The 23,589-nt window shown below is 37.7% G+C and overlaps 1 protein-coding gene across 1 annotated transcript in view; it reads left to right on the top strand.

Annotated features, from left to right (window-relative positions):
* The window catches only part of TRHDE (thyrotropin releasing hormone degrading enzyme), a 388,541-nt gene that overhangs the window by 349,371 nt on the left and 15,581 nt on the right, over positions 1 to 23,589 (top strand). Inside the window, exons 13-15 of the mRNA XM_041755901.1 lie at positions 3,231 to 3,378; positions 5,732 to 5,829; positions 6,281 to 6,388. Coding sequence (XP_041611835.1) covers positions 3,231 to 3,378; positions 5,732 to 5,829; positions 6,281 to 6,388 — 354 coding nt within the window. The remainder of the gene's footprint in view (positions 1 to 3,230; positions 3,379 to 5,731; positions 5,830 to 6,280; positions 6,389 to 23,589) is intronic.

The raw sequence follows: 23,589 nt of genomic DNA, 5'->3' as shown, positions 1-23,589 counted from the left end.
TGCTCCATTGGCTAGATGCATAACCATTCCTAACCACTGAGAGTGGGAATTGTCGTCTATTCTAGGAAGTAGAGGAGAGCATGGATTTTGGTGAGCAGTCAGCAATTTTTGCCATAAGCACTCAAAACAGAACTTGCTCTATTTCCCTATTTAATGAATACTTTACTTGGCTTGTCATTATTTTGGAACTTCTATCAGGCTTGCTTTGCTTTTACTTTCTTCACACTGTGTCAAATGTCTTCTCAAACCTAGATCCAAGCCCCGCCTCTTAGACTTATACATATTAAACGATGAAGAATGAGGAATAAAAAATTCCTCAAAAACTTTTTAGAAAGTTTTTGAAAAAAGAAAGACTTTTTAAAAAGATTTTATTTATTCATGAGAGACGCAGAGAGAGAGGCAGAGACACAGGCAGAGGAAAGAAGCGAGCTCCATGCAGGGAGCCCGATGCAGGACTCGATCCCAGGACCCCAGGGTCATGACCTGAGCCACCCAGGTTCCCCTTTTTTCAGATTTTTAAACAAATAAAATATGACCATATTCTTACGTTTTTTCAGCAGTTTAAATTGTAGACAAGTAAGTTAGGATAAAAGGTTTGGGGAACTAAAAAGAGGTTCTCCTTTTCAACTGTCTTATTTCACAGATGAGGAATTTGAGGCTTGGCACATAAATGTGTTTGTCTAATTCCATCGGATGCATTAGTAATTCCCAGCTCTTTCTCAAATCCAAGTCTCTTCTGTAACATTGTCATCTTCTTTAGTCATATTTTCTACAAAGCATAAGTCGTTGAATAATGTCTATCAATTTACAGCGATGAAGTAAAATGCGATAAATCGTAACTGACCTAAGGCTAGTATGTTTAAATCTGCAAGAAAATAAATCCAACAGCTCTAGATTTTCCAAACTTACTGGAAGGTCCATAGTAGGTTAGCTGATCATTCAAGGGTTTTTGTTTGTTTGTTTGTTTTTTTCTGCATTATTTTTCTTATTTCTGCAACAAGAGAACAATGGTTTCTAGATAAATCATCTACAATTCTAAAGTTATATAACCCATGGCATGTAGATTATAAATTTATGATCATGCCAATTAATATTTGGAATTTAAAGTTCAGGGGAAAAATAACAAAATCTGATACATTGGAAAGTATATTTCTTTTAGGGAAGAAAGCCAAGTCACTATTTTTATTTAAAAAAATTATGCTGCTGGGCACCTGGGTGGCTCAGTCGGTTAGGCGTCTGCCTTTGACTAAGGTCATGATCTCAGGAGGCAGAGGTCGTGGTCTCAGTCCTGGGATGAGTCCCGCATCTGGCTCCCTGCACAGTGGCGAGTCTGCTTCTCCTTTTCCTTCTGCCCCTCCTCACTGCTTGTGCTCTCTCTCTGTCTCAAAAAAATAAATAAAATCTTTAAAAAATTATATTGCCTTTTCAGTGGTTAGCAGATATTATTTAAGATTTTATTTATTTGACAGAGAGAGCACCTGTGCACATGCTAGTGGGGGGCAGGGGCAAGGGGAGAAGGATGAGCAGACTCCGTACCGAGTGGGGAACTTGATGAGGGAAGGGAGGCTGGGTCCCGGGATCCTTGGATCACAGCCTGAGCCAAAGGCAGGCGCCTGCCCCCTGAGCCACCGGAGCGCCCCCATGGGTAGCAAGCTCTTAAAAGCAAAATACAAGTGTTATTGAGGTGCTGTGCTACCCTAACAACAAAGGGAAAGTTCCTTATTTCAGTGCCATTGCCAGAGCCATTAAATTCATGCTTTTTCTGCAAGGATGTTCAAAATGGCAACTGTACAAGAAAAGTGGCCTAAATCTAGATGTAATCTAAATCTGAAGGGCTCTAGGAAATTTTGAAATTATGTGGAAATTTGGGGTTAGTCCCCCCATTCGTGTTTATAGCAGACATTGACTGTGGCTGATGGGCCCATGAGTGAACCAGAATCCTTAGAGTGACACACGTTCATTTTTTTTTTTTTAAATTGGAGAAAGCTGAAGCGCGGCCTTCAGAATTGGTTTTTCTCATGACCATCACAAACCTGCCGCACATTTCCTGTCGAGTGACTTTTGCTTGTCACAGTAAGAGTTAGATAATCTGGCAAACTTATCTGAAGTGGAGAGGAGCAAAGGCTTTGCTCCCTGCCTGTCCACCATCTCCCACACACGAATTAAAAGGCCTATGTCTAATTTTGTAATGTCACAAAAGAACAACAGTGTGAAAAGTAGATAAAGGAGATAAGCAGGCTTTGGTTGCTTTCATTATTTACCTGGTCCCTGTGTTAAAAGTCTGCGTTCTGTTGATTATTCATGTAAAAAAAAAATAATACAGCAAAACACACAGTGTCACAATGCGTATGCATCAGGGACACCGAGGCTAAGACAGACCATCTTTTAATGTACAGCGGATTGTCATTTATATTGCTTTGATTTGCAAGGATTTTATATGCAGTCTCCTGGGGAGCAGAGATATACACTTCTTTTTGGACCCTTTTTTGGATATATCTTCTTTAAATATGGGCAACATGTGTTCAGATCATTTAAAAAAACCTGCAGTTTCATATTCTCCAAAGACTCTGACATTGGTCCCCACAGTGACACAGTCATCGATTTTGAAAGAAAAATAATAGGAAGAGCCTATTCTTTCAACTTTTTTTTTTGAATTTGGACTCTATTAAAATATAACTGAGATTTTCATAGGTGTTATGGAAACCATTTCTTTTGAAAAACGCTCAAATTGTAATATGACATAGATACAGTAAAAACTGTACGTTGCCTCTTTAGTTTGATTATTCTCTTGAAAACAATCAGCATTAAATATTACACAGAACCTACACGAAGAGCAGAGAAAATGCATTGAGAAACTTAAATTGCATTTCAGTAATCAATTATTTTCAATTTCATGTGACCTCTGAAGAGTCTCTGTGAAGGAAAATAGCTAGAGTTGATTTGATTCAAAATCCGGAATTCTTTCCTTTTTTTAAAAAAATATGCATTCTGATATTTTTATGTATGTAAATTCTTAACTCTCTAGCTCTGTATATATTAAGGCACATGGCACCCTGAGTAGGACTATATTTAAAAAGTGAGTAATTTTATTTTTATAGCCTGAGTATGGCTTCTTTATACTGTGATGAATCTTGCTTTTTGCCCTTTCTTTGCATAAGTAAAATCTTCATTTTTGCATCATCATGTATATTTTCTGCATATAATTAACATTAACTTTTTCAACTGCACAGGGCCGGCTATTTGCCTCAGCATATCCCCCTGGAGATTATCAGATACCTGTCCGAGGAGAAGGATTTTCTTCCGTGGCACGCTGCCAGCCGAGCTCTTTACCCCCTTGATAAATTACTGGACCGCATGGAGAAATACAACGTCTTCAATGTAAAAAGACATATTTTCTTCCTTCTTATTTTCAGATGATGAACTGTTTTCTCATTTTCTACTTTATACAACTGGCCTTGACTTATTTGTGTCTCTTCTTCTCATCTGTATTATCATTTTTTTGTCCTGATTTTCCGTGCAATGCTGATGACAATTACTTGAAGAATAAATGTAATACAAGCTACTTCTTTTTTTTATTCTGGACCGAAAGTGTCAATTAAGCTTAAAACGCCTCAGAATTCAAGAACAAATATACATGGCAAATCCTTAAAGTTCAAACTTACTTTCCAAGAGTTAAAGGGCTCTGTGCTCACAGAGGACTTACCCCGGTACAGGGATCCCAGAGATCTTCACAGAATGTAGACAGTTTCAGTAAAGATTCTTAGTCATTATTTTTATCCAAAAGGGCAGAGTGAATTCAATTCACTTCCTTAATTAACAGGGATAAGATCAACATCGAGGCGAGAGCCCATTCATAATTGGGTCCAAGGGGACACAGGAGAGCAAACAATAGATAATCCAAATAGACGCCAAGACATGACAAACATTTCAAAACGTTACCTGACCAGCTTTCCTAAGCTGAGGACTGGTGAGCCAACACTTCACGGAGGACCCCGCCTGATCTAACTTAATGACTGTTTGGAATAAAATTAGGATTAAGTATGGCTCATGGGCTTTTGATTCCTAAATTTCTTTTATATATGCGTGTGTGTGTATATATATTTATGTATGTATGTATGTATTTATATATGTGTGTATATATATGTATGTGTATACACACATATAAAAATCTTATATATAACATTTTTATATGTAAAATTAAATTATATATTATATATTATAAATATATAATATATAATATATAAATACATAATATAAATATATATAAATATTTATATAATAAATATATAAATAATAATATAAATATATAGATATATAAATATATAAAAATAAAGTATATATTATATGTTATAAATTATATATTAAAATTTAAATAAAAATTTTATAAATAAATAAATAAATGGATGAATAAATAAATAAATAAAATTTTTAAGTGGAGTTTGATTTGCTGCCACCGAGGCTTTGCATTGGGCCCCTGCCTCCGGGAGTTGTAGCCTGTCCTGATGTCCTGAGCATGGTTTGGCTCCCTTCGGGAGTCGGCCCTGTGTTGTATAAAACTGTCCTCTGTCTTGTGACACACTGGCTCTGCTAATTAACCTCCACGTTTGGGATTACTCGAGTCTGGATTGCCATGGCATGAAATCGGTTTATTAGCACCCTCTGCATGGTTGGGTGGCCGTCAGAGTAGCCTCTTGTCTCCTTCTAAGTTTGCATGCAGACACCTCTGTTTTAACATATATCTCCTTTTTAATTGGAATAATCCTAGCTTGACTGTTCATTGTCATTAGTTTGGTCTGATCCCTTACAACAGACTTGGCAAAAAAATATATCAGTACACACACGGTATGACTTTGGTCTGCGAGGGAAAGCCTTATTACACTCTTCTTGTCTCTGTAACAGAGACACTGCAGTGTTAAACCTCCGTACAAGTAGACTGCATTTTTGTATATGTTTGTCCTTTGAAATAGTATTTTGTGTCAGATCCCTCAATTTCAGTAAAAGTTAAGAATTGCTTTTACTGTAATTTCAGTGCTTCCATTCCTTTGACAAAATTCAAGGACAGCATTAAAGTGAGGAGAGCCTATTTCACATTGCTGCTAATATTTAAATATATCATTAGCTCAATGGATTGTTTTTTTTTAAATAATAAATTTATTTTTTATTGGTGTTCAATTTGCCAACATACAGAATAACACCCAGTGTTCAATGGATTGTTGATTTTGAAATGCCATATTTTTTTACTAAAGAGGGTTTGGTGTCTGCTGTCAGATTCAACAATGCTGGGCTTACATAACAATTTTGCATTAAATGTGCTCTATTCACAGGAAATGCATAAATGTTAGGTGCTTCTTTTCCCCAGGCGAAATCTACATACATTTGCATATATGTGTGTGCATGGGTGTCATTGTCAACATTCCTCAGTTTCCTTGCTTTGCTACAAAAATAATCATCTAAAATATTGACTAGAAGGCAAATTACTTGAATCAATAGGAAATAAAGGGTAGATGTCCACCATTGTAATTGTATTTTATCCTTATTTTCTGTATTTGAAATTACTGAGCGGAATAAAATTAGAGCATTTAGCATGCCCATAATGCTGCTGACATTTTAAAGTAGGTACTTTAAAGTAGGTACATTTAGAAAATATTTTAATTGTATTGTCTGATTGTAATTATTAGCATGGAGACATTTAAAACTGACATGGTCTTTATTTCCCCTCACCCCCATTTAGGAATATATTTTAAAGCAAGTCGCAACAACGTACATCAAGCTGGGATGGCCAAAAAACAACTTTAACGGATCTCTTGTTCAAGCATCCTACCAACATGAGTACTGTTTTATTTTCTTACTCGCCTCTTTTCCCCCAGAGCTGCACAACAACATATGAAGGGTCCATTGCGTCTTTGGCAGCATGAGATGATCTTTCTTTCATTTCCCTTTGCTGGGAGGCCTGCTGATGGGTAGCAAGCACAGTTTCCACTACCTGGTACTGAGAACAAAAGCATGTACTAGCTATGCTTTAGTGTAAGATCTGCCTTTATTGGTAAAAGTGAGATTTGAACCCATGCTCCCCACCGTATTACTATTTCCAGAGAAGACGTGTAGTACGTGTAATTTCTCCGCTGCCTAACCATCTCTTCCTCAGCCAAATAGGATTTCTGTGTCTGAAAATTACCTTTGTGCTGATTATTTACTTATCTACTATTGATATAATGAGTTATCCTTCCTTCTCAGATACTAACACTGCTTTTTAATTGTTTTTCCCTTCGATGGCACCTAGAGAACTACGTAGAGAAGTTATAATGCTGGCGTGCAGTTTTGGCAACAAGCACTGTCACCAGCAGGCATCAACACTTATTTCAGATTGGATTTCCAGCAACAGGAACAGGTAAATTGAACCGAATCTTGTATTTCTGATGTGATTTAATACCGTTTTCAGATTCTCAGTTGATGCGTTGCATTTTTTAAATGGAGAAAAGGAAGACAAGAAAACACACTGCAAAACTGTGTCACGGGTTCGTAGCTTATGAGGCAACAACGTAAAAGCCACAATACAATTACCTTTGGGAGGCTTTGTGGAGTTTTAGACTTTCTTAATCTAGGTCCTTATTCTTCATACATAAGGTGTCAGCTTATTTTGAATTTGAATAGCTTTGCTCTTCCATAAGAATAAAATAATTTTACGTGGGTCATGTTCTAAGGTTCTTTATAAAGGTTGTGGTATTTATTCATAAAACAACTGCAAGCGTATGATATAAGTAAAGTGGTATGACATATGTTAATATTAAAAACCAAAAGCCAGAAAGGTTATAGAAAAGATCTTTCCTCTTTTAGTGACCCTTGACAGAGACCTTAAACTTGTATCTTATCTTGGAATTTCACAATACAGGATTTTAATACATAATGTGATGTCAAAATTGTTTAGTAGAATTACGTTTGATAAAAAATATTATACTAAATGTCACTTGCTAATGTTAATGCAAAGACTATTAAACATAAAAAATTGAAGATCATGATCTTTTCACTATGATTTTTTTAGACCTTCTTACGCGTCTTTGTATTTCCGAGGACTTTATGTTCTGTTTATTATACTCTGGGCCATTTCTCATCACTGCTCCCCGGTCTTTGGCCCCTGCGTTAAGGAGGGTCTCATCAGAAGGGTGAGGAGCCAGGGGACTGTTTATCGACATGATTCTACTCCGCATGCCATCATGGGCTTGTCCCCGAGCTGAGTGGCTGGGATGACCCCATGGGAACAGAGAAAGGGACTTGTTCTAGGTGAACGTAGAGAACCACAGAGGAACAAGTTGCTTTTTGTCTTGTCAAAAGTTACATAGGTTTAACTGTAGTATCTAAGTGACTCCAGAGCGCAGTCAGGACAGCTATCCTGCTTCACAAATCTGCGAGAGAAATCCTTGTCCTTGCATTACTAAGTAATTTGTTGTACTGTGTCACCTTCTTTCCCATTATCCTGTGTGCTCTTTAAAGTGAACCATTTCTGGTCTTATCCTGAGCTAAGGAAGAAAATATTTTATCACTATCATGTCTCAGTAGATCCATCATGTAACGCCAAGACAGTGATTACATCTATTCCCTGTCTTCCCTAGAACTAAAGTCTAGGGAATAAATTCTCATTTATTGACTTTTACTAATGATTATCCTTTTTTTTTTTTGCTATGTTTTCTGAAACATATTGAATCAAACTGGAAAATGCTCTAATAAAAACTGTATGTTCCTTTTCTTCTACCACCTTCTTCAGTTCTATCACATATATTTAGGCGACGAACACATAAACATTTGTCTAAATTCAATACACCCAAAATTGTATTAGGAAACATAATCATAAGTACCTATGAGAAGAAAAGGTGAAATAAAAAGAAAAAATAAATAAATTAAAAAAAATAAAAGGTGAAATATATTATTTGAAGATGGTTGTCTCTGTGTTTCCCCATTTTGCTTTTTATTTGATTAGTCTTTTGTTTCATTTTGCTACAGACACATGCCTTTTCTCAGACCTGATAGTTGCCTTTATTTATTTATTTATTTATTCATTCATTCATTCATTCATTTATTTTTGATAGTCGCTTTTAAACCCATAAAAGTATAGCTATTGGGGAAACACTATTTTTTAAATAATTCATTCACTGAACAAAATTTTGCAGAGCAATTCTCAATGCCAGCTGGTGACCAGAAAGCACAGAGAAGAGTAGTAGACTCTCAAAACTAGTAGAGAGACTCTCAAAACTAGTAGAGAGAACAGCTCTATAAACAAATAGCTGTTGCTCGAATTCGGAGCTAAGCACAAGATCAAGAAGGGAGGGCTTACTGCCTGGGAGGAATCGCATTCACCCTCCTAAGGGGTGAGCGGGATCCTGTTGGATGGACAAGGGCAGATGGGAGGCAGGGACAGGTGCATGAAGCCCTAAGGTGTGTGGATGAGGCTTCCAGGAAGGGAGGCACATGGACTGCTAGTTACTTTAATGTGTGTAGTAAATTTTGATTTGTGATTTTGAACAATCGATCACTTTCAAAATTCCCTTACAAATGAAAGTTCACGTAGGAGGTGTCAGCTCATTTCGGTTTTGATAACTCTGCCATTGGTTGATGGCGAAATAACTAAATTTGTGTGTAATACTTTAAGGTTCTTTTATTATTTCTCATCATTTTTATATTCTCCTGCTTTGCTTTCTTCTATGAGCGGGCAAGTAAACTTGCTAAGTGGAACTAACGCTGTGTTTACTAAGATTTGCTCAACCAACCATATGACATGTCCCTGCATATACAAGTGACCTCCCGCGGTGAGGGTACAGGGTACTCACTGAGCTACCTGTGTGTGAAGAGCAGAGATTTAACCTTATTTTTTTCAATGACAGCTTAATAATAAAACAATAGTGTGATCCTTTCGTTGATGCTCCACTTAAGTTTCCTAAATTGAGTCAAGGAAGGGGAGGGGAGGGTTTCTTTATACATGTGTCTGAAGCGACACACCAGTCAGTTGTGTTTGCTTGTTTTTGTTTAACAGGAACCTTAAAAATCATCCTTTATAAAAGCTTCCAAAGCTAATGCAATAGGATACTTATACAGTGTTTTGGGAGATGATGTATATTTATGCTAATAAGTCTAAAGGACAGTGAGTCATGGAAGTATCAGGGATTGCAGATCTGGGGTGCTAGGCTACTTTACAGTTGGGGTGATGGGTCCAATCAGCGAAAATAGGAATGGATTTAGGAAAATAGAATGGATGTGAAAGTTGGTGTAGGGAGGTTGCCCCTGGGTGGCTCTGTGGGTTAAGCATCTGCCTTCATCTCAGGTCATGATCCCAGGTCCTGGGATCCAGCCCCACTTGTGGGCTCTCTGCTCAGCGAGGAGTCTCTTCTTCCTCTCCTTCAGCTCCAACCCACTTGGGCTCTCTCTCTCTCTCTCTCTCTCAAATAATAAATAAGCCTTAAAAAATTCTAAAAAATAGAAAGTTGGTGTAGGGAATGGTAGTAGAACCAAAACGTGCATTGAAAAGTTTGAGATGGTGGCAGCAGAGAGGAAAAAAAATCGAGGATTACAGTGGATGATAAATTGAATGAGTCGACATTCTGATCCCCGTTAATATATTCAAATGCTACAGCGTGTTGAATTGTAATGGTGATGTCATGCATAAAAACAGACGAGCTCCATTCAGGTCTCGTTAGGCTGTGATTTGGGAACTGAGTTCAGCAGAACACCACATCTCAGAAAAGAGACAAATTGCCAAGCATTCAGTAGAGAACAATACAAATGATAAAAAGATCTTGAAAACACGAGCTGTGAGAGGAGGTTGTGAGACCTGAAAATTTCACTCTAAAAAAAAAAAAAAAAAGACACAGAGAAGATGATAGCCTTTTGTATGTGTGAAAAAAACATAACAAAGGGGACAGAAATGGGCTTCTTTCACTGATTGGTACAAATAAACAAGAAATAATTGGCATAAGCTTCACTGACTAAAATATAGGGATTATATTATTACTGTAGGTGAATTATTATTTGAAAATTTCTGTATTAAAACACTATTGAAATTGTACTGTTAACTATACGGAGATCACAATATGGTTAGATGGGGTTTTTAAAAAATAGACACTTTAATCTGAAATTAGATGTGTGTCCACAGTAACACAACTTCTTAGTTTTGTGATAATTTAATTAATTTTGTGTATTATTTCTCAAATAATGTTAAAAAATGCATTTTAAAGCCTTAAGCTAATACAGAACAAAGATTTAAAGTATTTAATTTTTAAAAAGTATTCAACAGATATTGATATCTGTTCCCCAATATATTGGTAACCGGTATCATCACTCTACTTAAAAAATATCTCAAAACAGTGAAGTACCTTCTACATTCTGGGATATCACAAATGTATATTGAAATGAAATGAATTTGAAATTTATTTTGAAAATAAAAAAAGAAAAGAAATTAATTTGAAATTCATTTTGAAAATGGAAAAATCAAGCCCATTCCATAGTAATAATCATAAGTAGAGGAGTATCTCTGGAGCTTTGCAACATACGTAATACATAAACTTCACTACTCATGCCATCCATTATCATGTTACTGGTATTATTGTCTTTAATGATGGTGATTACAATGAAAAATATATTTATTTATTACGTGGTTAGTACATTTCAGGCATTAGACTAACTGCTTTTTGTGCATGATCTCATCATTTTTATTTCATTTTTGTAGAAGACAAGTCCAGAACTCACAAAGGTCATGTAACTTGCCAAGATTATATGACAATAGACATGAATTTGGGATCCCACTCCCAGACTGCCTGCCTCCTAACCCTAAACCCACGTGACTCTGCAGTGGTATATCGAAGTACCATATATCAGTGATCTATGTTTGTTCAAAAATGATTGAAAAAAGGAAGAAAGAAAAAAAATACACCCAACAGAACTCGAGTTCTCTCTGCAATGAGTATAAGCAATAGTTTTATGCAGGTTGTGCTCACAACCTAAGCCCGGGGTTCTCGACTCTGCTCGTGTACAAGAGTCATGGGGAGGACCTGAGAAAGAGTTTGCTGGACCCCACCCCAGAGTTCTAATTCAGTAGGTTGAATGGGGCCCAAGAATCTGCATTCATGACAAGTTCCCGTGTGATGCTGCTGCTGCTGCTCTGGGGACCACACTTCGGGGACCACTGATGTAGGGAAAGGCTACTGTCTTCAAAGCCAAAGACACCCGTGATCAGATGACAGCTGCGCACTACATGAGCTGAGGGAAGGAAATCCCTTGGTTTCATCAAATGAAAAATGGCCGTAATGTTACCAACCAAACAAGTCCCACGAGAATGGTACAGAAGAATGCCTGTTTATTATTTGGGATTTTATAGGAAAGCAAAAAACACTAATCATTTTTGGATTTGCCTTCTGCTTGTTTTGACCATACAGGTGGGTGGCGTGAGCTTTAAACGTGGGAAGTAGGAAGAAGTATACAACAGAGCAGTACAGGGCATGAGCATGCCTTCAATGGCACATCTTCTCTGTAAGTTTGGGGGTGATAAGCATGCCACCTGCAACCTAAAATATAAAACAAAATATCGCCCTAGAGATTACCAAATAGGGACATGGGGACGTTTGCCCTTCTTCTCCTGCTTGAAGGAATACTGGCTGGCTTGGCCTCTAGGTAAATGTTTCCCTTTCCTCCCTCCCCTTCATCCTCTGCTCATGTCCCTCCAGCAGCCATAGCTCATTGCATCTCATGGGTAAAGGACCCCAGTTCGGCAACTTTCTTTTGTGTCTCTCTCCGCCCATCAGTGTTTGATTTTCTTGTGTGAGAACACAAAGGACAGATGGACAAAAGGCTCTTTTTTGCTATAGTCTGTGCAGCTGGTTCAGAAACCTCGTGTTTCATTCCCTTAAAAACATAGATCCTCACTTAGTGTCTGTTTTCAAGCTATTATGGTCCCTTCCCCTTGCTCTTTGCATGGCTTCTCATATTCTTCTACGAGCTGCCCTACTGTATACACCAGCCAGGCCGGCCGCTTCAGCGCTCAGTGACCAGCAGATGCAGTTTGCAGACAGGTGAACCCGGCAGGGGGTCTGTATGCAGAGATGGGAAGGACAGGGCTGCCCAACCTCCGGGGGCTCAGGTGAGGAATTAGGTTCGCTCCTAGTTTGTCGGTAGACAGCTGTGGCTTTAGACCACTCAGTGTTCACTCCAAGGCTCAACCCTGTTTCTTTCTTTTTTTATTTTATTTTTTTAAGATTTATTTATTCATGAGAGACACACAGAGAGAGAGAGAGAGAGAGAGAGAGGCAGAGACCCAGGCAGAGGGAGAAGCAGGCTCCATGCAGAGAGCCTGATGCGGGACTCGATCCTGGGACCCTGGGGTCACGCCCTGGGCCGAAGGCAGATGCCCAACCACTGAGCCTCCCGGGCACCCCAGATAGACCCTGTTCCTAAAACAAGGGCTTTGCCCCCCAAATCTCCAGTGCTTGCATTAGGTGTCCCAGTCCCAAATCTCATACTCCCTGTCCATGAACACGAATCATACGATCTGCTCATGATTTGTCCACTTTGGGTTGTGACCATTTCCAGATGGGTTATTGGATCACAATTTAAAGGCTGTTTCACTCAGTCACGTCTCTGTGAGTCCATGTGCAGCAGCCGGTGCGGGGCTGCCCAGCTCAGGGTGAAGGCCCTTCGCCCACGAAGCTCATCCCATTACTGAGCACGTTGAGAAGAGGTGGCTCGAGCCCGACGCACCCCAAGGCCTGTGGCCGAGGCAGAGAGAGGGTGGAGGAGGGAAGGGCCAGCTTCAAAGAAACACACGCCTGGACATGAAACTCAGGGAGGCCCTGGTGGCCTGGCGGCCTGGGGATCCGACGGGGTCAGAGACTGGGGCCCCCAGCACCCAGAGGAGCGCTGCAGGTGTGGAGGGCATTGCTCTCTGGACAAGGGGCAGTGGGGCACTTCGTGGTTGCTGAGATGGAAAGGGCCAGAAGGGAGGGCTCAGTGGCGATTCCCTACAACGATCCAATGGAGCTCGGACATCCATATGTAAGACCTGCCAACGACAACATGTTTAAGTCTCCCTCCCAACTCCCCATCGTGCATGTAAATAATCGCAAGGGTTCACCTTGCGGTGTACCATGTATGGAAATTCTTTCTAACAATTCTCTCAAACCCCTAAATGGAAGTGAAACACCCTGTCAACTCTATTCCCACCATTTGCCATTTAAAAATATGATTTATGTTCTTCATAGTCACACATTTTATATTATTCTTTTCTTCTCCCCCAAATTATATTCTAATATGATATATCTTGCTAGGGAATCCTTTTCGGATCGCCCATCATACTCTTCCGCAGTAGGAAATATGGACACATAACACCTACAGACACATACACACATCGTTTTTTCATGTCATAAAATCCGTTGTTAAAAAAAAAAAAAATCCGTTGTTAATTTTTTTTTTCAAAATTGAGTTTTCATTGCGATGGTTACTTGTATGTCATTGATCAACATAAATAGATGGCCAAATCTGATAAGTAATTTCCAAACATAAAAATTATTATATATAAACGTTAAAATTGAGATTGGCTTTTTTTTTTCAATCAATTCCTGTCTGCATAGACAAATATTGCTCACTACTAGAATGAGAAATATTTCACCATCAGTTTTATTTGATTCTGATCTTAAAGTCCTGAGAAACTTTATCCATAGAAATAAATAGATAGGAATGGAAGGTGTTTTGTTATAACAGTGTAACACAGGGCTTTGTCTTTCTAAGTGTCATGCCAAAAATAACAGTAATCTATCACCAAAATTTTTAAATTATCACCTGACAACTTGATTAGGCCCCTCTTCAATTTTGATGGAAGCAAAGAATTTTTTTTTAAAGAATTGAAAACTCATTTTCTAGATATCCACACTGATATTAAGAGTTTTTATTTGATATTGCAGTACTGTGTGCGCTCAGAAGATGGGAGACGAATGAATGAGAAATGTACCTTCCTCCAGGAAAGTGAGGGAAAGTGGGAGAAGGGTTTTTGTGAGAAGGAAGTATCCATATGAAAGTCTAGAATGTGGACCTTGATTGCTGTGAAACTACCCATATCCTTAGGTATCGTCCAAGAGGTCTCTCCTTACCACTATACCCCATAGGAACACCCATGTCTGGGGGTAAGGAAGGCTGTGATGCTAGGATGTGGGTAGAAATGGACAGAATGAGAGAGAGAGTAGATTGTCTAGGGAGAGAATACAACCTACGGAGAGGGTTCAAGGTGAAGAGTTGAGAAATCCCAATATCGAATAGCTGCATACAATCCAGACACGGGTGTGGTCCCTGAAGCCTAACATTTACAGTGAATTCTGAAAATTGTTTTACTTTCTGCCAATTTTCATAGTTTTAAATTTATGATTAATCCTTTTCCCTATAAACACAAAATAATTTTATCTCCTTGAAAATAGAGGATATACATATATATATTTATATCTATATATACCTATAGATATAAATATATAAATAGATATAAATAGGTAAACATAGTGAATAGTCTAAAATATGTCTGGAATTTATTCTTATAAATAAATTCCCATGAATCTGCACAATTCTTCATTTTACTGTAACCCTTTTTCTCCTTAAAAAATCCCACTCTTTGCAATCTGTGTTGCCTTATGGGATAGACAGTCTATATCTTAGTTGCAAAATGGTTTTTATTTATGAATAACTCAGAGCGTTATTTTTCTACATTAACCAAACCTGCTCTTACGAGTCAAGTTACGTGTCTCTTTAATTCCTACTGACACCTGGCATAGACACTGTTCTTTTTTTTTTCCTTAATCAGAATAGCAGAAATCATTTCGTTTTTAATTTTTAAGAGCTTAGGAAGGATGCTGTAAAACATCCTTATGTTTCATAGTTATGTTTTCAGTAGACTTTGTTAAATAGCTTAAAGCTGATTGGCCTGTACTTCTAGTCGTTCACATTTTTGCTTCTATATGAGGTAATGTAGCATCATGGACTGTCATTTGTTTGCCTTGTTTTCCAATGTCCATACTTGGGGCCCTGTTGGTGGAGAACGTCACCCAAATTCTACCCTGAACATTCTTCACAGTAGACCCACTGAGGTGAGGGGGGAAAAGAGAGTGAGTTATCTACTTGGGTGTTTGTAATGCTGATTTTTAAAGAAGTTCCTTTCAGCTGGTCTCTCCCAGTGCAAAGTGTGAGCACACAAATATCTCACCTTTGGCATAAACATGGAAAATAAACCTTAAGGGGTAGTCCCTTGCCTTCCATCATCTTTCAGCCCGAGCAATTGTGTTTCTCAGTAGTTACAGTTCTGCATTGTTACCTGTGTAAACGTAGCACCGAGACCTGGGGGTTGCTCGCGGAACTACTTACAGCAGAACATGTGGCATGGGAACCTCTGGAATCATTGACAATTACCATCAAAACCATCTCCTCATTAACATCTTATCGACGTATCCCTTGTGGGTCTTCAAAGCTAAAACACATTTATTATGCTGTGTCCTTCCCTCGTTGTGACAGATGCGAGGTTACGGGGTGACGTTCAGCAGTCCACCTTTGGATAATGGGATATCTGGTTAATAGTCAACAGTCGACTTGGTTCTTAGCTTTCAGCTTTATTTCTACAATGTAGTAGTATTGCCTGTTTCTTCCATGGTAATATATTGACTTAATCTAATCAATATTAACTCAGATTCTTACGGTACTTGATTCACGCACCACATAAATCTTGAGCCTCTGCTGCTCCTCGGGCATTGTAGTAAGAGACACCCGGGATCCAAGGACACAGTTTCTGCCCTCCTGGAGCTTACAGTCTGCTGGGGTAGACTGAGACCAATCGGGTGTCATACAGACACTTTAGATGGTGATGGTACTGAGAAGCCAACAGGGAGATTTTTAAGAAAAGGACAAATTGTCCAGTCAGTGAGATTGACATTCCTGCAGAGTGACAGCCAACCTGAGGCCTACAGGAAAAATACACATCCATCAGGCACAGGGAGAAAGGAGATGTTGCCCAAAAGAACCGCGTAAAGAATGGCCTTCTTCCGCAAGGCCATTTCTCAGGATGAAAGTCTTGGTACTTCCCAGGAGCGTAACTATTGGTGCAGATTCTGTACTGACCCAAGGACATCCTCTGGAAGCCTTGCGATTTTTTTTTTCAGTTAATCATGTTTGTTCTGTTTTTATTTGCTGAGAAGAGCAAAAATCCCAGTTAATTGATTATGCGCCTTCATCAAAGCTTTAGGGAACCTATCTTCTAAAATCAGAGTATAGTCACCAAACGGAAGTGTTTTGCAAAAGCTACGTAGAAGCAAAGTGATCTGTGAGTTGTCGTAGGCGTGCTCGCTGTCTGAATCAACCCAATTGTGAATTCCTTTGTCAAACTAGAATTCGCCACCATAACCAGTGACCCTCTGTGATTTACCATTTGGGTCGCAGAGGCCATCTAGTGAGGTTACTCCAGGAGTGGCTACACCTATGTACAAGATAGGGCTTCATCGTCCCTCTTTCCTAACCTTCTCTGGAATCCCACTGAGATGCCCCTTTCCCTTGCCATTTGGAGAATTCAAAACATGCTAGCTTAGTTCAGTCCATCATGGGATAAATATTTGACTAAATGACCTACTTGAGGGACTAACTCATCTGGATGTATTTTTTTTTTTTTTAATTTACTTCGTGGTGTAGCAGGGACTTTCATTGCCTCAAGAGTTAATGTAACATCAGTAAGTGCAGATTTCTATATATTTCCATGTAGTCATATTTGGTTTCTAATCTAAATACACTAATGATTTTGTATTCTAATTTAAAACACCGAAATAATCCTGCACTTGTTTTCTTTTTTCCTGACACTTTTGGCTTTTTTCCTGGCATTTTAGGTTTTTTTTTTTTTTAAATTATATTACAGTCATGCACAGAGGTAAATAGTCAATAGTATTTTTTAAAGGTATTTTAATTTTTACAGAAACATTTTGCAGGTGACTTAATTTAACTGTTTTACTTTTCAGTATAATTGGTTTTCCCCCCATTTCTCCCAATAGTAATTTTCTTATCATGCTAGTATAGTTTGCCTGACATTATACCAACTTCAGGGATAACACTATTGAACTTTTGTGGCATCTATCAGAAGATATGCTTATTGATTAGTTATAGAATAGCTCTATTTTAACCTCCTGACTGTTTGTCACAGTACAAGTGCTAAGTGAATATGGATTTCCATGGGCAGCTAACTCCGGGAGTAGTGTTGATTAAGTCTCAGTAGTGATCACTATTATTTACTAAGCCAGAGCTGGAGCATCAACAAAAATATTTGCTTCCAAAACATTTTTACTTATTCTCAGAGAGTAGATTATACTGATGGATTCAGATTCAGGTTTATTACAACTGCTACCAACCACTATAAAGACAAAATTTGCTCCGCATTTTCCAAAAATAATATAAACACTGAGATGATTCCTTTAGCCACATTAACAACACTTCCTTCTGGTTTACTTTTTCCCTCCTTGTGATTAAGAGTTAGGACTGAGTCTATACGTATCATTCATTCTATCTCAAAACGAAAATGACAATAGTTCACGTTAGTCTTTCTAATGGTAGTGTGGTAATGTTTGTTTAATACTGTGATAGTGTTGATGGAAAACGCTCTCTGTAAGCATCAAATATTGTTTTGTGATATATATATATATATATGTTTATATCTTAAAACATCTGAAAGTGAGGAAGAGCTTTGATGACTTGTAATTTCTTGGCAATAACTGGAAAGATAAAAGCACATGCAGACACTGTCAGGGGCTGAATAGTGGCCTCTTGCAGATGTCATTAAATGAAGGATTTTATTGAGACCTGTGACACCTATGAGACCCCATGGATTTAAGGTAAGCCCTTAATCCAATGATGATTGTACTCATAAAAGACAGAAAAGAAGGCACAGAGAGACACACAGGGAAACTCACGTGAAGATAGAGGTAGAAATGAAAATTTAAAAAAAATTAAAAATAGATAAAATAAAAATAAATAAATATTTTTAAAAAGAAATGGACGTAATGGGTTGGCAAGCCGAGGAACGCCAAAGATGGCTGGATGCATGGGTGGCTCGTATTCAAAACTTGGTTTATGATCAATATTTTGCCCTGTTTTCCCTTCTTTGATGGAACATCAAGGAATGCTACAGGGAGCAAGTTAAACTCTGAACCTTCAAGAGCCTCTTCCTGCCCTTAGGGATGTTCAGCAAGAATGAGATACTAAGAAGGCTGATCTCATTCCTCACGAAATTCTGACGAAACCACTGTCATCAGTCTTCATAAAATCTTCATTTCTGTAAATGTGTAAAGAAAAAAAGTGGTCAGTGGTAGGAAAACTGAAGAATTACGTAGAGATACCTCTAAAATTCACAGCAGAGAGAACCCATCCTCATGTTTCAGGATCCCTTCTAAATATTTTTGAAAGAATCCTTCCTTTTTTTTTTTCATGACTTGAGATTAGTTTTATCATTAAAAAATCAAATAGAAAAAAATTCATGTGACTTCTATTTTATTTTCATAGAGACATAAACGTTGCTTATTTTGTTCTGCTGTAGGGAGTTCAGGCGTCCAATGTATAGGCTGCTGCTTGTTTTCTTCATGCACATCTGTGCTACAGCCGGAACCTGCCAATCACTTGTCCACGTGAATATATACATTTCAGTTATTTCAGAAAATCATAAAATTGGCGCCGACTTTTTAAAGATAGGTGTTTTTCTTAGATTTTTCATCTGCCAATGCAAAATATGCCTCTTGCCTTATTTTGTGACTTTGTCATCCACCCTTGCCATTCCCCTTTCAATTATCTAATTAAATCCATCCTTATTACTGAAAACATGCACACACACACACACACGCACACACACATACATGAAATTTACCATGGATTTCACTGCTTTTTCACAGGACGGTCAAAGTAAAATCATAGAACCTCTAGGATTTGATTTGCATAGGAATACTTCTCTATTTTTTAAAAAGTACAGCATTTTTGTATAGTGAATCTACCAATTAAATTTCTGAAAACCTGCAGAATTACCTGTTGGTTAGTATGTACACACACATGCACACACATGCACACCCAAAGTGAAATAAAATCTATTTTTAGTTAGAGACCTTCCTAGTAAGGAAAAATACATTCCTTATTGCCTACCCATGACAGCTTAGTGGTTATGCCTAAAAAATTAACTAAATTGCCATAGTTGATTCCTCCCAGGCTGGAGAAACAGCATTGTTAACCTCAGTGACCTTGACAGTGCATTAGAAATGAAAGTAAGCCACATTTGCACAGGCCCTCACATTTCTAGATGGAGTATTTTGATGGATACAATAAATCTGTATAATTTTCAACCTTTCCATGAAGAATACAAAAGACAATGAATGTTGCTATAAATTATTCCTGGGCAATAGGAGTTATTTGTCAAGGTGGAGCCCAATGTCATCCAGGGGGGGGGTTTATAAACACTCAGGCCTGGGTCATGATTTGAATGAGAACAGAGCTTATGAGTTGCTGATGTTACTAATGTGTCATTCCCGTCATTATCCTGTGTCTTCATAGTTAATGTACTGATTCCTGATGGTTGTGATTCAGACGCCACCTTATATGTAAATTTAGACTTCCTGTTCCAGTAGGGATGTAGGTTCACAGTACTAGGACCAGAGCCGAATGAAAGAAACTTAAATATCACAGATCAAGACAGATTCATTGATGGGGCGCCCAGGTGGCTCAGCTGTTGAGAGTCTCCCTTGGGCCCAGGGGCTGACCCCAGGGTCCCGGGATCAAGTCCCTTGTTGGGCTCCCTGCATGGAGCCTGCTTCTCCCTCTGCCTGTGTCTCTGCCTCTCTCTCTCTCTCTCTCTCTCTCTCTCTGTCTCATGAATAAATAAATAAAATCTTAAAAAAAAAAAAAAAAGATTCGTTGAGAAGCCAGGGATAATGGACACCCAGTAATCAGGAAACAATTAATCTCATCTTTAACACAGGCATCTACAAATAGGGCAATTTATCAGCCATTTCACAATTTCTACTACAACTGTATACCTCTTAAGTTTTAAATGATGCCGTGCTTTAAGGACTATTTATACTAGCAGCCTGCTGCTCACTGTTTCAGAGTGAGTCATCAGAGATATCTTAATTTTTCTACTTTTGTTATAAATCAGCTTGATTTTTTTTGAGCTCTCATGGGTATAATTGATTCTGGATGTCCTAAGGGGTCTGAGTTGTGAAATGTTAAATAGCAACGTTCTAGGCTTTTCAGTGGAGTGTTTAAAATCCAGGACAAAGAACCAGTTTAAACCAGTCAAGTCACAAATTCTCTAATTATTTGCTTTTTTTTTTTTTTCTTTCGCCTTTTGGTAGGTCTTTGTCACTGCCCACTTTGTCATCATCACGCTGAATGTTTTGGCCTCTCTGTACATTTCTCACTTGTGCTCTTTCTACCTTTTCTTTGATGTCTCCTTTTTGTTCTCTTCTTGGCAATGTTGCCTAGGCCACCTGGTTTCTTAGGTTTTTGTGCTTTAGCAACTATATTTGATAAAATGCTCTTATGGCCTAAATATTTACCCCCATCATCCCTCTTCTTTCCTACGCAGCAGAAATAATAGCTACTTTATACATGGGACTCAAAAGTTTAAGATGTTATGTCATATATATTATTTCAGTTTAAGTAAAACGAATGTCTCTTTTAAAGTACATTTATTTTAATTATAAATGCCACTTGTAAGGAGTGCTGTCATCTTAAAATATAATCTTTTGATAAACTCTGGCTATTAGCGGTTAAAATGAGCCCCCCTTCAGCAGTCTTTTTCATTTCAATTGGAAAAAGCAGCACAAAAAAAAGAATAAAAAAAATAAAAAGCAGCACATGCCTCTTTGCAGATATGCAAAATGAAGCCATAAAGAGGTATAGAACATTTCAGAACACGCAATTCTAAATATAGTTGGTCTGCAATCCACCAGGTTTTTCCACCTCTATTTTTTGAGGTCATTTGAGGGCCATGAAGACTGGTTTTGAACAGTCTTTTCCTTTGTGCCAAGGCTTTAGCATTCCTTTTTTTTTTTAATGCTTAAATTTCAATGGGAATGAGCAGGTGCTGTATGGAGTGTTCCTCCCACCGGTCACTGACACACACTTCACCTGGGATTCTTCGCTGGGGCCTTGCAGAGATACTAGGAAACACTAGGATACTTATGGGTGCCAGGGTTTTTAGGTGGACTGGGTGGCATGTTTGATTGACATATATAATGGTGTAGTTAGGTGGGGTTATAAACGTGTGTTTTATTGTAATGCTTAATGTATTGTCAGCCATGATTTTAAAAAATTACTCACTTACTTGTAGTGAGGTTGTCCAAAACCTTTATTTCTTATCTCTTTTTTTGTCCTCTCCTCTTTTGGGAAAGAGGCACATATCTGTTGCCACTTCATACTACTAATAATAGTAATAAAAATCATGAGGAATGCCATTACCACAAACTGAGGCAATTGTCCACATACCCTGCACTTACTGGGCTGTGTGTGGCATTTAGATAACGCCCATATGGAGCCCCACGCAGGTACTGGGAACTTGTGCTAAGCCCTGGGTAAGCATTATCTTATTTAATCATTGTAACGACCTTCTAAGGAGTGATCGTCCCCATTTTCTGGATGATGAAAGTGATGCATAGGTGCCAAAAAAGTCACCTGTTCTTTCTAAACAGCTTTGAGTTTTACTCAAGATGACTTTCTTTCTTGGGAGCAGCCAAGGGACAAAGGAATGGAGGCAGAATGAGAAATATATATATATATATATATACCTGATATCATCTTAACTAGGTCAGTCTTTGAAAATGCAGGTTATGTTTTCAGGGTGATATTTTAAAGTCAACGATTGCCCTGGAAGAAGTAAGAGTTCTGGTACTTATAAGGTCAAACAAGACTTAGAGTGTTGGTGAGGAAGCCTCAACCAACAGTCTTTTACCTTTTAGATTAGGCAAATGATCTTTCGAATGAATTTAAGTGCAAATTAATTGAAATTAATTAAATGGTGGGCCACACGCTAGATTAATGGGTAGTGCCGCTGAAAGATTCAGGTGCTCTTAGAGAGGCTAGTGATTTGAGAAATTTTTTTCATTGTCTTTGAAAATAATTAAATCCGCATTTCAGTGTTAATATAATCGCTAATGAAAAGGATCCTGTACTAACAGAGCAGGAAGGGACTTTCAGAACTCCTGTACTGGAGCCCTGTCCAATTAGGATGAAAAATGAAGCCCAAAGCAATGACCTTGACTTGCCCCGTCTTAGAGGCAGTTATTGGCCAAATTAGGTCTACAGAGAACATGCTTAAAAATAGACCCCTATTGTGATTAAGCATCGAAATTTATATTTTAAAATAGTATGAATTTTTTTTCCCCTTTGGCCTGTATAATTTCCTCTGGGAGATATTTTAACTGTATCATCAGAATTGTTTCTACATATTATTCAACAGCATTTTTCTATATTGGAATATCTTTTACTTTAATAGTAACACAATTTTACCTTTATAAATGTAATTATACATTTACTTATTTCCAAAGTAATTGTCAAACTTATTAAATGATTGAATTTGAAATATATGAATTAAAAAAAGAAAGACTAGTTAACTATAATCCGCCAACCCAGAGGAAAATGTTACTATTCTCCTGTTTTCTCCTTAAGTCTTTCTAATATACACATTATGTTTTTTTAAACTGCATATAGAGGTATTTGTATGTATTTATCCTTAATAATATATTTCATCATATTAAATAATGCATTTTATCATATCATTAAATAATAATCTATGATATATCATTCTCAGTTGCTATTTATAGCTTAACTTAAACCAGTCACTTATTGTTATTTTTTAGATTTTTTTTTAAATTTTTACCTTAAAAAACACCTGTAGCAAAGAAAAAAACTTTTATAGCAGAATCTTTGGAAATTTGTCTAATTATTTATCTTAATTTATCAACCTACTTCACAAATTTCCGTTTGTAACTAAAATACCAATTTACTAAGACTGAAAATACTAGGCCCATTCCATCATCTTTAACTCAGTTAAAAAAGAAATTCTAAATCTTTCTAAATCTTTAAAATCCCCCTATTTTTCCACCTTCTTAATTTTTTTAACATCTACCCCACAGTATTTCATTTTTATGCACTTGCTTATGTCAACATAAAAAAAGATCCAACATTTTGCAAAAAAAAAAAAAAAAAGATTATTTCAAGATAACCATCAGGCTTTAAACTTTTTTGCTTTCAACACTTTCACAGTACAAATGAACTTGGTCATGATCCAATTTAAATGAAAATAGAATAAAAACTCTAGTACAAGTCACACAAATTAGGTAATAATTTTCTGCAATGTTAGACCCTCGGAAAGATAAAGACGCTTCCTTCTGGCTAAGCCTTACTCTGTTTGTCTCCCAGGCAGGCTGCGAGGAGAGACTAGCTCCCTGCTCCTATATATGCAAACGACCCTTAGAGGAAAAAGTAAGCACAGATTTCCTTCTCAGATAATAAAATTCCATCAAAAGATTTATTTCTGAGGCTGCAGCTGAAAAGAAATGACCGTGGATG

Source organism: Vulpes lagopus, chromosome 5 (genome assembly GCF_018345385.1).
Source record: "Vulpes lagopus strain Blue_001 chromosome 5, ASM1834538v1, whole genome shotgun sequence".
NCBI classification, from domain to species: Eukaryota; Metazoa; Chordata; class Mammalia; order Carnivora; family Canidae; genus Vulpes; species Vulpes lagopus.
Note: the sequence above shows the minus strand (reverse complement) of the source record. Positions and strands in the feature narration are given on the sequence as shown.